Genomic DNA, 16,024 nt, shown 5'->3' with positions numbered 1-16,024 from the left:
TGAGGCAGTGGGAGGGAGGAGTGGGAGGTGGATAGGGCCTGTTGAGGAGAATCAGTGAAGGCTTCCCAGTGGAGGCAACCCCTGGCGAGGGTTTTGGAGGATGAATAGGAGTCCACCAAGAGGCCAAGGGAAGAAATGGTATTCTAGAGTAGGGAGCACACTGCATAGACCAGGACACAGAAACAGCCTGGTAGGTGCAGGGTGTGGGGAGGTGGTAAAGGATACTGACTGATGATAGGGTGACTAGGGAGTAGCAGAAATACAGGTGGGGGCAGGGGCAGGGCTGGACCCCCGAGGGCCTTTCTGGCCATGCAGGAGGCACCTGGGCCTCCTACAATGTCCTGTCATGCTGCTCCTCTGCTGCATGGTGGCAACTCCAGGGTCTCCCGAGGAAGGGGCTGGAGGATTCCCAGGAAGGCCTCACCGGCTTCCAGCCATGCATAGCACTTCCTGTGTGGCTGATTCCCCCTCTTCTTCCTCCTCCTCCTCCCCCTCCCCCTCCTCCTTCTTCTTCTTTTAAATAAGAGATAGTTTATTTAGAAAGTCACGGAGGTAGAAATGAGCCATAGAAGAAATGAGCTCAAGAAACAAGTTACAGCAAAAGAAGGGCCCTTGGAGCTTAGGAGAGAATGCACACCTTGAGGGACAAAAGAGGGAGGAGAGGTTCCATGTGCTCCAGAGGATAGGGAGACTGGGGAGACAAGGGGGTGGGGAAAGGTGTGGGCATGTTCCGTAGAGAGAGCTGCGGGGTTGACTTCCATAGAGGCCAGAAAGGAACATGCAGACCCACTTCCTAAGGCAGGGGCAGAGGGAGACAGCTGGGCAGAAAACTAGAATTAGGCAATGCCCTGGCCCACGCCCTTGACTGTTAAACACGCTTGATGCCATGATCACCCTCCTGGGCACCCAGAAACACTAACGATCTCAGCCTGGGTCCTGCAGGCTGAGTAAGGGAGGAAACAAACGGAGCCCAGGCAGCCATCACAGCACATGCAAAGGCACTGAGGTGGGTAAATGGACAAAATAGCTGGGGACAAGGGGAAGTGTATGGGGACTGGTGGCTGGTATGCTGGATCCGAGAGGCTGTGGGAGTCTGGAATATCCTGAAGGCAGCAGAGAGAGCCGTCACAGACACTTTCTCAGAGAGCTGTTAGGCTTGGCTTTGTCTCTACAGCTGCTGCAGGTGAGGTCAATACAGAGATGGACCCAGCTTTGGCTCTTTCTGGCAGACATCAAGTTCCAAGCTCTGGAGGAGACTGTACTCCAGGGAGCAGAGCCTGTGCCCTGAGGGTGGCTATGTCTTCTTCTAGATTCTCGATGTCACCAGACAGGGCTGGGTAGGGCTGGGACTGAAGAACCACCTCTCATTTCCCCCCCAGCCCCCTGCCAGACTCTCATCCCAGTGCTCAGAGAAGCCAGGTGGGGACACCAGCTTCCCTCGACCCCTCCCTCCCCTTAGTCTTATAGCCCCTCCAGGTAGGCCCTGGCTGCACGGGCAGCTAGAACAAGGCACATCTCCCTTCTCCTTCCTCCCAAATTCTGTCAGGCAAGGCCCAGCCCCACTGCGACCCCCCTATCAGCATCATGGCAGACGACAACAAAACATCAGAACAGTGGCGGCTGGCTCTCGGGTCCTCTGACACCAGCCTCTGAGCTGAGCCCTTCACTCTTATCGCTTCCCATCCTCACAACGGCAGGGGAGGCTCCTGCCCGCCCTCAGGACCTGGGAACTGCTCCGGCTCCATCCCAGCACACCAGGCTCCACGACGCGGCATTCTCTGCCCCAGCGGATCTAGGGCATCGCCACCCCCTCCCCAAGCTGGATACAAATGCAGGCGGCCAGGCTGCACCCCGACCTCCTGGATCACACCCCCCCATCACATTGGGGGTGGGGCCCAGCAATCGGGGTTTAACAAGCCCTCCAGAAGGTGCTGATGATGTGCACTCAAGCTGAGAATTTTAGGCCTTTGCCAAAGGCCCCGGGAACCTTCCTCTGGACTCAGAGCTCTGCGCGCGTCCATCTGACCGTCTCTCTTGCTGTCCTGCCTGCAGCACCAGCCTGGCGCTGTGGAGGCGTCCACACCGGTTCTCTGACCGGATTTTCTCCTTCTCAGACGCAGCCTGAGCTTGTGTCTCCTGGCTGCTGAGGCGCCTGTCCTCTGCTTCCAGCCAGCAAGCCCACCCAGGGCCGCCTTGCTCCTGGCCTCTCAGAGTTTCCAGTGTGGCTCTGGGTTCCTGAAACACGCAGAGGAGGCATGTCCTGCCTGTTCCCACAGTGGGCGTGCAGCTGAGGTTTCCCCACAGGAATAAACATCCCTGCTTTTTTCTTCAGAAAATGCCTTAGGGACCTGCGCATCTGGAGGTCCTATGGGGACACCCTTGGCCCTCATATGGGGTTGCTGCGTTCCTATGTTTGACTGAGTATCTCCATGGTGCTGGGACATTGAAGAAATGAATGCTCCTTGACCCCCAGAAGCTTCATCAGCAAAGGGGAGCAAAGACTGAGGGAACAAGTAAATGCAAATGCACACAGTTCAGTCATTGTCATCTTATTCTAGCGCTTTGAGCACATTTTAAATAAAAGCTATATCGCCTTTGTCCTATGCCTACACCCATTGCTTCTCCAGAGGGGAAAGAAATGGAGTTTTATGAGCACCTACTGTGTGCCAGGTGCTTCGTGAATAAGGGCACCACCTCTTGGCACAGCCCATGAGGCTGACATTGTTGCTCTGTTCACAGAGGGAAAACGGGGCCCAGCCAGGGGAGTGGCTTATCTCTGCCCAGGGCTGCAGGGAGAGGCGGGCAGCCGGGCCCCCTGCTCTTCCGCCTGCCCCGCCCTGCCTTCCCGGCCATAGAGCATTGGTCCCTCACAAACAGGCGCTCATCCTGCCCAGCTGCCTCAGAGGCTTCTTCTCTGAGGATCACAGGGTCAGAAATGTATCCCCTCACCGCTCTGGAGGCCAGGAGCCTGACGTCTTGGTCCCAGCAGGCCTGCTCTCCCTCTGAGGTCTCCAGGGCTGGATGCTCCCCTTCCGTGCTGGGCGCTGCGCACTCCCGCCTCGGCCTCCCCTTCGCACGGCAGACTTCTTCTCCCTGTACAGCTCTCCGAAGGACATTTGTCATTGGATATGGGGCCCACCAGATAAGCCAGGGTGATCCCTCTTGAGATCTCTAATTACATCTGCAAAGCCCCTTTTTCCAAATAAGGTCACATTCGCTGTTTCCACGGGTTAAGACGTGGGCATAGCTATTGGGGGGCCGCTGCTCCACCCACTTCGGCTTTTGGAACAATGCCCAACACAGAGCCACTTAGGATGGGGCAATGATTGATTTCTTTTAAAAAATTAACAATAATACATTTTTTAAAAAGATTTTATTTGTTTATTTTTGGAGAGCAGGGAAGGGAGGGAGACATCGATGTGTGAGAGAAACATCCATCAGTTGCCTCTGGCACGCACCCAGTGGGGGACCTGGCCCACAACCCAGGCGTGTGCCCTGACGAGGAATCGAACTGGCGACCTTGAGGTTTGCAGGCTGGCACTCAATCCACTGAGCCACACCAGCCAGGGCAAATAAACTTGTTTTAAAAAGCAGTTGATCATTGTCATGTTCTAATGATTACAACATAGGCTGTTCTCAGCGCTTTATGTGGCTTATTTTATTTCGTCCTCACACGACCCTAAGAGTTAGGTATGGTTATTAGCCCCATTACACAGGTGAGGAAATTGAGTCACCAACTAGGTAAGTGATTTTTCCAAGGTCTCTAGTGGGTGAGTGGAGGAGCTGGGGTCATTCCCAGGCTGACAAGCCATGAGTCTTTGGACAAATGTGGAACCATAACCAGAGGGGCTCAGGATGCCCCCTCTCCAGGAGGGTTTGGCACAACTTTTCTCCAAGATTCTTCTGCCCTTGGCCATGAAAAAGCCCCCTTGCTCTTTCTTTGCCTTTCCAAGGACCTTGGGAGACACACTGTCCTCATGGGGAAGGTTTACGATCAGTTCAGGAGCACCTTTCTGTGTATTATCCAATTCCATCCCCTCCAGGATTGTTCTCATCCCTGTTTTATAGATGAGGGAAGGTCCCCTCACTCCTGAGCAGTAAACGCAGAGGGGAATCCCAGGTCTCTCAACTCCTCTGGCTACTGCTCTCCCTGCCACCTAAAGCCTCCCCCTACACTGCCACCACGCCCCGGGGGAAGCTCTGGGTTAGAAGAGAAAGCACATACATAGAGAAGGAGCGATAGAGCTGCTGAGGAGCAGATTGTTCATTACATAGCCTCAAAGGATCTCCCCATCAGATGCTTGCTGTTTACAAAGAGAAACACAGAACCTTCACAATGGAAAAACCTGGCAGACCCTGTCCTGCCCAAGTGATCAAACTTACATCCGCAGTAACAGCACAAACCCTGTGCAGAGCCTACCGGCAGAACGCACGGGGCAGAACACAACTTCTTGCGGAGTTCCCACCGTTAAGGACTGACCCGTGCCGCGCCCCGCCCCGCCCCTTTATTCATCTGTTGAAGCCCTAACCTTAGGACTTCAGCATATGACTCTGTTTGGAGATGGGACATTTAGGAGGTGATTAAGTTTGATTAATGAATGGGGGCCCTGAGGGTGGGCCCCAATTCAATCTGGCAGGTGTCCTTATAAGAAGAGGAAATTTGGAGACACAAAGAGGCCTAGACTTCTAACTTCCAGAACTATGAGAAAATAAATATCTGTTTAAGCCACCCAGTCTCTGGGAATTTGTTATGGCAGCCCAGGCAAACTAATAAAACTGCCCAAAATGCCCAATCTGAATCTAAGCAGGAGGAAACAACAGATAAACCCAAATGAGGGCTGTTCTCTAAAACAACTGGTCTGTGTGCCTCAAAAATGTCAAGGGTACAAAGAACAAAGAATGAAGCAGGGGCTGCCCCCACACTGGAGGAGGCTAAAGAAACACAATCCTGGCCTTGGTCTGGGTCCTGGTCAAGAAACAGAACACTTTCTCTCCGGTTATACAAGTCATCATTACAATAATTGATGAGTAAGGTTTGTAGATGCAATTGTGATATAACAATGCTGATTTCCTGATTTTGATCTTTTTACTGTGGTTACCTGTTTTGAAGAAATAGACACTACAGGCCTTACAGGCTGAAGGAGGAATTAGCTATGTCTGCAGCCAGCCCCCTGGTGGTACGGAAGAGCCTCTGTGTGTGTGTCTGTGCGCATGTGGACAGAGAGACGGAGAAAGCCAAAACAAATATAGAAAGAAGTTACCAGTGTTTGAGGAATCTGGACAAAGGGTCTATGGAAATTCTTTGCAGTAAGTCTGAAATTATTTTAAAAGGAAAACGTGTAGACCTCCGTCGTCCCTCAGGAGGAACTCACCTCAGCGGCCCCTTTCCCCCTCCAGCCACATCCCTGACCCGGCCTAGCTCCTCCCTCTCCCAGGACTTCCTGCTGGAAGCCCGCTGTTCCCAGCCCACCCTCTGTCCTCCTCGCCCCACATTCCCAGGGGTGCCTCAACACAGTGCCCCCGACCCCGTGCCCCATGCCCACAGGCTCCTCCCACTGCCACTCAGCAGCCTGCTGTGCAGAAACTCCTCTGCCCCCACCTGCCCTGCGGCCTGGCCTGTTGGTGCCTCAGCTGGCTCTGCTCCCACAGTCAACCCCCCACTAAGCTTCCCCATCTCAGTGGTAAATCATTACCACGGCGATTTTCAGCCTGTGGCCAAAGAGGCTCACGGGTGCGCGGCAGGAACCTTTAAAACACTCGATGCTTGACTATTTAGTTAGTGGGGCACTGACCTCTTTTCCCTTAGATTGTCCAACTAAAAAAATGAGAACAGCCAAGACAACAAGAGCTAGTCTGGTGTGAATGAATCAAAACTACACCTATTTTTTGTCAAACTGGCAAAAACTATATTTTTCAGTGCACCGTGGAACTTTAGTAATTAGTTTACGTGTGCCATCAGAGGAGAAAGGTGGAAAATCGCTGCATTACCACGTAATGATGCAAGGTAAACATTCTCAGCCTCAGTTTGCACACAGGGACCCCAAAGCTCAGGGAAGTGATGTGTCTCCCCGCCAGCTTGAAAGTGGTTGGGCCTGGATGGGGACCAGACCCCTCCCTCCAAGCCCCGCACGCTCCTGCCGCTTCAGAGTCTACTAACCGGCCATGTGTGCCAGCACTTGCTGAGCGCTGAGGAAATGAGGGGGTGATGCCCTTTGAGGATGACCCGTAATAACACTAGCAAGCTCCGTGCCTGTGCCAGGCGTGCGGTCTTCTTGTTGTTCTCAATAGACTTTATTTCTCAGAACTGTTCTAGATTGACAGAAAACCTGAGGGGACAGCGCAGAGAGCCCCCACACAGCCTGCCGCCCGTCTCCCCCATGATTAATGCCTTACATTACAGTGGCCCATGTATCGCACAGTGAATGAGCTGAGGTTGACACCTCAGGGTTAGCTGAAGTCCATTTCCTTAGCTTTCAGCTAATGTCCCTTTTCTGCCCCAGGAGCCCATCTAGGAGGCCAGGTTACATCTAGCTGTCCATTCCCGTTAGTTTTTATTAGTAATGACCATGGTCACATGAGCTGCCTTAACTCTCAGGAGCGCTCTGTGAGGTGGTACTTACTCCCCTGTCACACACTGCCCGCCCCCCGTGCCCCCCACCCCGGCCCACTGCATCCCCTGCAAGCTTTCCGGCAGGGGGACCCTGTCTCGGGGGGCCTGTTCTGCTGGCTTTGAGGAACCGGGTGTAAACTAACCTGGCCCGCTGCCCACCTCCGCTGCCTGCTGCCTGGGAGAGGGGGCAGTGGGTCTGGGGCCCACAGCACCGCGGCCCACTCAGCTGAGCCAGCATCAGCCCCAGCTGCGAGGCAGAAAACCAGGGTGAGGGGCAGCTTTCAGAGCAGCCCTTCAGGGCCCTGAGATGGGAGGGCACCTTCCCCTCCCTTCAGGGCAGGAGTTTCACCAGAGCCCCTCGTGGCCAGGTAAGCGCCCCTCCAGGTGGGCCCCCTTTGCCCTTAGAAGTTCCCACCTGCAACCTTCCCTATATAAGTCCCGGGCCTTCCACCGGTCATGGCTGGGAGGGGCTATCCTGGGGTCCATGGCGTTTCTGATGGCAGGAGCTACGGCCACAGCCACAGCCACAGCCACGGCCGGGGGTCACTGCGTGGCCCTGCTGCTGCTGGCCACTCTGGGCCTGGGCCAGCCGCCACACCCCGAGCCGGGCGTCCCAGGCCTGCGGCACAGCTATGACTGTGGAGTCAAGGGCATGCAGCTGCTGGTGTTCCCGTCCGAAGGCCGGACCATTCGCTTCAAGGTGGTGGGTGAGTGCCAGCTGAGTCCCGGACCCCACCAACCTGGGCTGCAGTGGGGAGCCAGGGTCTTTTCCCTGTGGCAGGAATAGGAAGATTAGGGGCCTCCCCGCAGCCCGAGGGTGGCAGCCCCCACCCCCCACCACATGGTGCCCAGGGAATCACCTGGCTGCTGTGCTGAGCTGTAGGACCCAGGTTCGGCACTTGTAACCACAGCCAGCTGAAGCCCAGGCTGCTGGTCCACAAACCACTCTGAGTGGCAGGGTGTGGCCTGGTATGGAGAAAACGGGGGTTTCAAACCAGGATGTGCATCTGCAGCTTCAAAGCTGTGTGACTTAGAACAACACTTCTGACCTTTCTGAGCCCCCCGTTCCCCATCTGTAAGAGGGGGAAGATGACCCCAACCTTGCCATGTGGTCTGAACAGGAGTACAGGGCGCATGACTACCCAGAGAGCGCCCTGGCGGTCCTGGGCTGACCAGGTGGGTGAACACCTATCAGGTACCTCCAAGTGAAGTGACTGCAACAGCCAGTTCACCTGACAAACAGACTCAGCTCTTTCTGTGAAATCTCAGGTTCGAATCCCCATTTTGCCTCTCACTGCGTGTGCCTGGGAAAGCTCACTCGCTCTGTGCTCAGCAGCCTCATCCCCAGGATGCGATGACTAAGTTTGAAAGAACTGTTATAAAATACTCAGCCCAGGGCCTAAGACCTACCCATTACTCCATCTTATTTTCGTTCCTGCCCGCTGCTGAGTGCCGTCAACAGGAAAGCAGAGCTAGAAAGCTCCTGAGCCCAGCTGGAGCCACCCGTTCCCTCCCAGGTGCAGAAACCAAGACCAGAGAGGGGAAGGGGCTTGCCCAAGACCACACAGCAAGCTAATAGCAAACCGAAGGCTAGAACCCGGGTCTCCAGCTCCTGAGTGGGAAGTCTTCTCAGCAGACCCCAACAGCCTCTGGCTTCACCCGCCAGCCTCCCTGATCCCTCCCCTCCAACCCTCTCTTCCCTCCTCCACCCCAGATGAATTCGAGAACCAGTTTGAGGTGAACAACTGCTCCATCTGCTACCACTGGGTTACAGCCAAGCCCCAGGGGCCTACAGTCTTCTCTGCTGATTACAAAGGCTGCCACGTGCTGGAGAAGGTAGGGGCCACTCCCTGCTCTGGAGGAGAGGCCTGCCGCCGGGAGCCAGCGTGGCCCAACACAGGGTCAGGCTAGGGGCAGCCCTCGCACTCCAGGGGTGCATCGGCACCCAAGGTCACTCAGTGAGCTGGTGGATGAAGGGCACTGAGTCCTGGGTACCAGCCCTCACATCCAGCCCCCTGCCTAACAGCTGGGCTCTGCATGGCCCAGATGCTGAGTGGCCTCACCTCGCTGCTCTCCTATTTGCCTTCTCACCTGCAGGATGGGCACTCCCACCTGAAAGTGCTCATAGAAGCCGTGCTGCCCGATGGTCGTGTTGGCATAGCACGAAATGTCACTCTGGTCTGTCCCAAACCTGAACACACCTGGATGACTCTGGATGGCCAACTGGTGCCACCCAGCACATTCTCACTTTCTACCCCACATGCCGGTTCCCTCCGCCCCACCGCAGAGCACAGCTTTGCGCTTCCATCCTCTGCCTCGCCATCCCTTGGATCTGGGCCCACACACTCCACCTGGGCTCGTCTGCATGGAGGCACCTTGGAGCAATGGGAGGTGGACAAGCCAGATTACATAGGTACGTAGGGCTCCTCTGTGTACATACACCCTGTGTCCCGGACCTCCAGGAGTATGAGGTGGCCTGATAGTCCTTCACTGGGCTCAAGATGCCGCCTCCCTCCATTCCCCCTGGAAGTGTGCTGCCCACTCAACTGCCTGTCATGTCCTCACCACTCTGTCACCGACCCTAGGTACTAATCTGACCCCAGAGCGGTGTCAGGGGGACTCTGGGCACATCCCCTGCGTAGTGAAAAGAAGTTCAAAGGAAGCCTGTCAGCAGGCTGGCTGCTGCTACGATGACACCAGAGACGTTCCCTGTTACTATGGCAACACAGGTACAACTTTCCCTGCCAAGCAGGGTCCCAGCCTTTGTATCCTGATGCGCTAGGAGGGCTTCCTCCTCTCCCCTCTTCCCAGAAGAGCCTGGCCCCAGAACAGACTGCAGAACAGCTGTGCATGGGAGCCCCCGTGCCCCAGCGTGCCTGACGAGAGGTGTCCCAGGGGGTTATTACTAGAGCTACCTTCACATGGTCCCCTGCCTTAGAGCTAGGGCATCCCAGCTGGCATGATAAATGTGGTAGTGATCTTAAATTTAGACGATAGTTCAACTGTTTGCTCCATGAACGAGAAAATCTGGGTCTGCAAAGGGCTTGCTTAAGCTGACGCAGCCCCAGTGGAGAGTACGAGAATCCAGGGGTGTTGACCCCTAGGCCCACACCCCACTGCTGACTGTCTCCAGCCCCTCGCCCATGTCTGCTGGAAGGACACTAAACACCAAGGCTCCGATCAGTCTCCTTGTCTGCTTTGTCCCAGCAACTGTCCAGTGCTTCAGAAATGGCCACTTCGTCCTGGTGGTATCCCAAGAAACAGCCTTGGCACACAGGATCACACTGGCCAACGTCCACCTGGCCTACGCCTCCGCCAGCTGCTCCCCAACCCAGCGCACGGGGTCCTTTGTGGTCTTCCACTTCCCTCTCACCCGCTGTGGCACCACAGTCCAGGTATGTGCAGGGGCCATGGGCCGGCGCCCCGTCCTGCCCCCCTGGGAGGGCCTCACCCAGCTGCCTCCTCCCACAGGTGGTTGGCAATCAGCTCATCTATGAGAACCAGCTGGCTTCGGCCATCGACGTCCAAAGGGGACCACAGGGTTCCATCACACGGGACGGCACCTTCCGGTGAGGGGAGCCTTCCTGGGGAAGTCCGGGCTGTGGGCTTGGGCGGGAAGGGAGACGGGCGAGGTTAGGACAGGCTTTGGAGCTATCTGGGTTCGTGCTGAAAGTCTTTAGCCAGCCGTGGGACCTCGTCCCAGCCTCAGCTGAACATAACACGGGGCCTGCCCACACCCGACAGGTAGAAGCCACGGCAGTGCCTGAAAGGGCCAGAGTCCTCAAAAGCTCTTACCGTTGCCCCTCTAAGAACTAAGCTCAGAAACTAAGCAACCACAAGTGAAGCTGCAAGGGTCCCCCCGCCAGGCCCCAGGAAGAGGGTGAGGCTGTGGCGGCAGCTGCGGCTGCCTCCTAATTTCAGAAGTTAAAGCCACAGATGAGGCAGAAGACAGCTGGGGCTGGGGCTCCCTGAGGGTGAGAGAGGAGCAGAGGGAGAACCCCCTCACTGACAGGGCCACCAGGACCTGCTGACAGGTGGCATCGCCACGCAGGTCCCAGGATGCCCGTGGGGGTGGGTCTGAGGGGATCGCCTGGCTAAGTGCCCGAGGGGCTGGGCACCATCGCCCTGCCCACCCCGCCAAGAGCTCACTCATTAACCATGGGTCGCAGGCATTCCATACCTGGCACCAAGCAGATGCCACCCTACCTGCTACGGGGGCTGGGGTGAGGTGCTGGCATCAGGGGCCAAGGGCCTTTGCTTTAAAAAGTACCTGAGGGAGAAGGGGGGAGTGACAGAATGAAGCTGCCTTGCGTTAAGGCCCTTGGATTTAAGAGCAACGGGAGCTAGCCAGCATTCAACGCCGAGGCCAGGGATTCTAGGGGGGCAGCCGGAAGGGGGGCAGCTGCGGCCCAGCAGGGGCACACGGGAGGCACCAGGAGGAGGGGCCGCCAGGTCAGGGCAGCAACCCTGGATGCCTGCCTGTAAGCAGCTACCTAGCGCCCGTCCCCGTCCCCGTCCCCGTCCCCGTCCCCGTCCCCGTCCCCGTCCCCGTCCCCGTCCCCGTGCACAGGATGTCTCTTTCCTCCAGGAGCCCCAGCCCAGGCTCAAACCCAGGGCTCAAACCCAGGGCTCAAACCCAGGGCTCAAACCCAGGGCTCAAACCCAGGGCTCAAACCCAGGGCTCAAACCCAGGGCTCTGGCTCACGTAGCGGTAAAGGTAGAGCACTCAGGAGCTGGGGATGAGGTGGATGGGGTTGGCTACTGTTGCAGACACCTCAGGGTGTCTGTGCCAAGACTGTGCAAGGGCACTTTGGGATGGCAAGGGACACCAGATGCAGCGACAGACCAGCTACAACTACAGGGACAATGACGACACTGGGGTGCAATCTTGTGACCCTACTGATCCTATCGCAGCCCTCCGAGGGAGAGAGGGTGATTGCCATTTTGCAAATGAGGACACTGAGGCTTGGGTTAAAGCATTTTCTTGTGCTCCCGTGGCCAGTAAATACTAAGAAGATTCAAATGCAACTCTGCCTGCTAGGCTTGACTGGCAGGTTCCAAGGGAGCCTCAAATGTCAGAACAGGGTGAGTGTCTGTCGGCGCCGTGCCCCATGCCCCCTGCCTCTGCTCTGCTGTGCCCTGCCCCTGAAGAGGGCCTGACATGGCCGGCTTTGGCTGTGCCAGGAAGATGAGGGGGCAGAGGAGGTGGACAGGCGTGCACATCACCCTAGCGATTGCTCGGCTGGAATCCATCAGCCCTGCTGGACTGGGCCCTGTTTGTTGCATCCACATCGGGTGTGCCTGGTCTATCACGCAAGCAGGAGGCGCTGATTCTGTCATCTCCCCCCATTCTCTCCCACTTGAACTTCAGGCTTCATGTTCGCTGTATCTTCAATGCTAGTGACTTCCTGCCCCTCCAGGCATCTGTCTTCCCGTCCTCTTCACCAGCCTCTGTGACTGAGCCAGGTCCCCTGCGGCTCCAGCTTCGGATCGCCAAGGGTACCGTGTCCCCGCACGCCTCCTCCCCCTGCCCCCACATATCAGGCATACAGCCCCCCAGAGGCTCACCGCCCCCTCTCCCTGCAGACGAGACTTTCCGCTCCTTCTACAAGGACAGGGACTACCCCATCGTGAGGCTGCTCCTGGAGCCTGTCCCCGTGGAGGTCCGGCTCCTGCAGAGGACAGACCCCAGTCTGGTCCTGGTGCTGCACCGGTGCTGGGCCACCCCCAGCGCCAACCCCTTCCAGCAGCCCCAGTGGCCCATCCTGTCAGATGGGTGAGTGGTGGCAGGTGCTCGAGCTGCCCCAGGGGCCCCCCCGCTTGCCTCCCCTCCCTCGCTGGGGGGCTTCCTCGACTTCTCTCCTTCCCAGGTGTCCCTTCGAGGGTGACAACTACAGGACCCAGATGGTCGCCTTGGACAGCGCTGGGCTGCCTTTCCCGGGACACTACCAGCGCTTCACCGTGGCCACCTTCGCGTTCCTGGATTCTGGCTCCCAGAGAGCCCTCAGAGGACCGGTAGGAAGCGCTGTGTTCTGTTCCGTGTCCTCGTGCCTGCTGTCGCCAGGTCCCCCCAGCAGCATGCAAGCTGAAGCTGACCAAGGTTCTCCGGTTGTACCACGCGCCACAGAGGGCAGCAAGAGCAGGTCTTCGCCTCAGGGAAGCCCTGGGGTGACCAGTGAACAACTCAAGTGTGAGGCTGGAAAATGCCATGGGCCCTAAACCTGAGCACTGGTCACAGCGGGGAGGGTGGCCTCGCTCTGACTGCAGAAACAATGTGTTCAACATAATTCTGCTTTGACTTTTTTATAACCTAACTTCTCCAGAAGGTAACATGGATAACGGGGTATGCTTAGGTTTTCTACCTACGTACAACTAGTGTGACTTTTATTCTACTGAGCAGTATGTATCTTTCACGTTACTTTATACAGATCTCTACATTTTAAACAGCTGCATATTTATCACATCAGATGTAGACAGACTTCACGGGTTGACACCTGAGGGGGGCTTAATCCTCACCTCAGCGGTGAGCCTCTTCCTGAGCTGACACCCTGAGCTGCTGGGTGAAGGAGCACCACTGGTTGGGCCTCTTGCGAACTGGTTCTGGTCGACTCCTCCTGCTTCTCCGTCTTTGGGGAGCTGCACTTGGCCTTGTGTTTCTGGAAGGAGGGCCAACCCGTCCACCCCTCCGCCCTCTGTGAGGAGTCCCTGGGGACTGGGCCTGGTCAAGCCCCACCTTCCTGAAACTCCCTCTTGTCAGCCACTAGCACAGGGAGCAAGACAGACCTCCCCAGGGCTCTACTGTTGGGGGGAGGGGGGCAGTGTTGGTAGAGACTAGCGAGGGCGGGGACTCAGCCAAGGACCCAGGCCTGGGGTGGGGGGGGGGGGGGAGGAGAAACGTGTGGATTCCAAACTGGGGCGCAGCACCTGTGGCTCGGTAGCTCCCCAGCAGGGGCTGCCGTCTCAGTCCTAGTCAACATGCCCAGAGGTTCCCCGCCAGCCCGCCTGCCTGGGTCCTGATCCTCTGTCCCTGCCCCAGTGTTTCCTCCCTGGGCACCACGCCAGCCCTATGTCCCGACCTTCCTCTTCCCACCAGGTCTACTTCTTCTGCAGCGCCTCGGCCTGCACCCCCACAGGGCAGGAGACCTGCTCCTCTACCTGCGGCTCTAGAGCCACGAGTGAGTCTGGGGTGCGGGGGGAGGAGGTGCTCTGCATTCTTGCAGACACACGGTCCTGGCTTCCGGGCCACCAGGGGCTTGGACACCATCCCAAGTTGCAGCTCCCCCCCCTCCGGGCAGGACAGCGGCGATCCTCGAGCCCCCGCAGGGACATGGCTGAGCCGCAGCACATCGTGAGCTCTCCAGGGCCAGTGGGCTTTGTGGATTCTTACAGGAAGGAGGCTACGCTGGGGCCCTCAGGTACCAGGGCCTGTGGGCGGGCCCCTCCGGCCTTGGCCACTGGGGTGTGTTGACAAAACAGAAGGTCCAGCCATTGTAAGGGCGGAGACGGTGTAGCTTCCTTCAACTGGACGATGAAGTCCGAGGCGGGCCAGCAGCTTCAGCCCTGCCCTGGGTTTACACAGGTCTGGCGTGGAGCGGACCCGCCCAGCCCAGCCCAGCCCAGCCCTGACATCCTTCAAATCCTTCTCTCGGCAGGCTCGACCAGGAACTCCAGTCCGAGGCTTCTCCTCTGGGTGGTCCTTTTGCTGGCAGCGGCTGCCCTGGTCCTAGGGATCAGTGTCTTTGTGGGTCTGCATCAGACCCAGGCCCAGGGGCTCCAGGAAACAGAGGGTGAACGGGCTCAATAAAGCATCCTTTCAGGCCTAGTGCAACCGGGTGTGCAAAGCTCTTTGTAAAGACTAGAACAGAATTCTTTCTTGTCGTAGAAACTTGTTCCTTGGGGTCAGCTCTGTCCTGCCACAGTTACCTTTATCACAAATACTGGGGAGAGCCCATTGTCTCCCAGGCCTGAATCTGGAGGACGTTGCCTGTCCGTGAGGAAAGGTGGTGCTCCAGGCAGGCAGCGCGGGACAGGTCACGGTGGAGGAAGGTAAAACCGTGGCCGCGTCATGAGCCACGGGAGCTGGGAATTGGGGACCCGACAGGACTCATGGCCTGGGAGGGCCTGTCACCTCCCACAGACACAGGAGTTCTGACTGGGTGCCCTCACAGCACACTGCTTGGCTGTCACTGTGAATAAGGGGAACCCAGAGTTCCCTGGGCCAAAAGAACGAAACCCAACTTGAAGGAACCGCTCCCAGTCCTGCTCAGAAACCGCCAGCCTCCCACTAAAGGGTGTGGGGCTACTTGTCTGACCACCAGCCTCCGTCCCCCTCCGTCGGTGCCCCCCAGAACTAGCCACACAGGAATGGCAGGCACAGCGTGAATAGCACGACCCCCAGACAGCTCAGTGCTGGCACTGGCTGGGCTACTGACCTTTGTTTGCCCGTGTGTGGCATGGCTTTCATCTCTGACTTGGTAGCAAAGACCTTTCCAGACGGACGTGTAGACCAAGGCTGGGGATGCGGGTGGGGAGGGTAAAGGTCAGCCTCCGGCGGGCAGAGAACAACCTGGTGGGGAAGTCAGGGCTTGGGTTCAGACACCTTGCTGGGACTTTGGTAGGGCATGAGCTAGGAGAGCCCACACAAAGGACTCTGTAGAGCTCAAGCCAGGCCAGTGGCCTTGACACAGTGCAGGGCTCCCCTGCTCTGGCTTCTGCCCTCTCTTCCATCTTCAGGATACTCATCAAATACAGGGACTCCTGAGCCAGATTGCTTCAGGTACAGCCCTGGCTCTGTCCCTTATCAGCTGTGTGATACTGACTTACTGAAACTTCCTGGGCCCCAGTCTCCTCATCTGCAAAATACCTATCCCCAGAAGGGTGTTAGAGAAAATGAGCTAATAGGTAAGGGTCCCTAGGCTACTACAGAACCGTTAGCCAACATTTACTGAATGCTGTTAACTGCTAGAAGTTCCTCTTCTTCCTACCCCAAATTTAATGCTTCCCTCCTTTCTTTTTCCTCTTCTTTCTCACTCTTCCTCCTTCCTTCCTTCCTTCCTTCCTTTGTCCTTTCTTGACAAGGTTACAGCATGAGATGAGGCAGGGCTACAGGAGACTGCTGCCTTCAGGCTTTTCTAGCTGGAGGCAGCAGGAGAGGGCGCATGGGAAGGAAGATCTGGCCCCTAGCTATGGAAGCCAGTTAAGTAACATCTTTATCTGGAACCGTCTTCCCATCTGTGGCCAGGGATGACAGCTTTGTCCAACTCGCTGGGCTGTGCAGGGACCATAGGATATACCCTCCAGGGTTAGTGTGAAGTCAGTGAGTGATAGTTCTTGGCCTGATTGTTGGTTGGAGGAGCCAGGCTGGCTCGCTCTTAGATGTCAGGGTCTGGTTCCACCAGCATCATCGCTTCCTTA

The 16,024-nt window shown here is 57.1% G+C and overlaps 1 protein-coding gene across 1 annotated transcript; it reads left to right on the top strand.

The window, feature by feature from the left end:
• The first annotated feature begins 7,094 nt into the window (after positions 1–7,094).
• ZP1 (zona pellucida glycoprotein 1) lies at positions 7,095–14,414 on the top strand. The gene is made up of 12 exons (XM_054563695.1): positions 7,095–7,317; positions 8,325–8,446; positions 8,708–9,023; positions 9,196–9,339; positions 9,818–10,005; positions 10,082–10,179; positions 11,982–12,109; positions 12,197–12,386; positions 12,481–12,625; positions 13,704–13,785; positions 13,906–14,025; positions 14,263–14,414. Exons 1-12 carry the CDS (start codon positions 7,095–7,097, stop codon positions 14,412–14,414), a joined length of 1,908 nt encoding a protein of 635 aa, XP_054419670.1.
• The last annotated feature ends 1,610 nt before the right edge of the window (positions 14,415–16,024 follow it).

This window comes from Pteronotus mesoamericanus, unplaced genomic scaffold (assembly GCF_021234165.1).
Source record: "Pteronotus mesoamericanus isolate MK-2021 breed Mesoamerican mustached bat unplaced genomic scaffold, CSHL_Meso_final scaffold_83, whole genome shotgun sequence".
In the NCBI taxonomy this organism is placed as follows: Eukaryota; Metazoa; Chordata; class Mammalia; order Chiroptera; family Mormoopidae; genus Pteronotus; species Pteronotus mesoamericanus.
The sequence above is the reverse complement of the archived record's forward strand: the minus strand, read 5'-3'. Positions and strand labels throughout refer to the sequence as shown.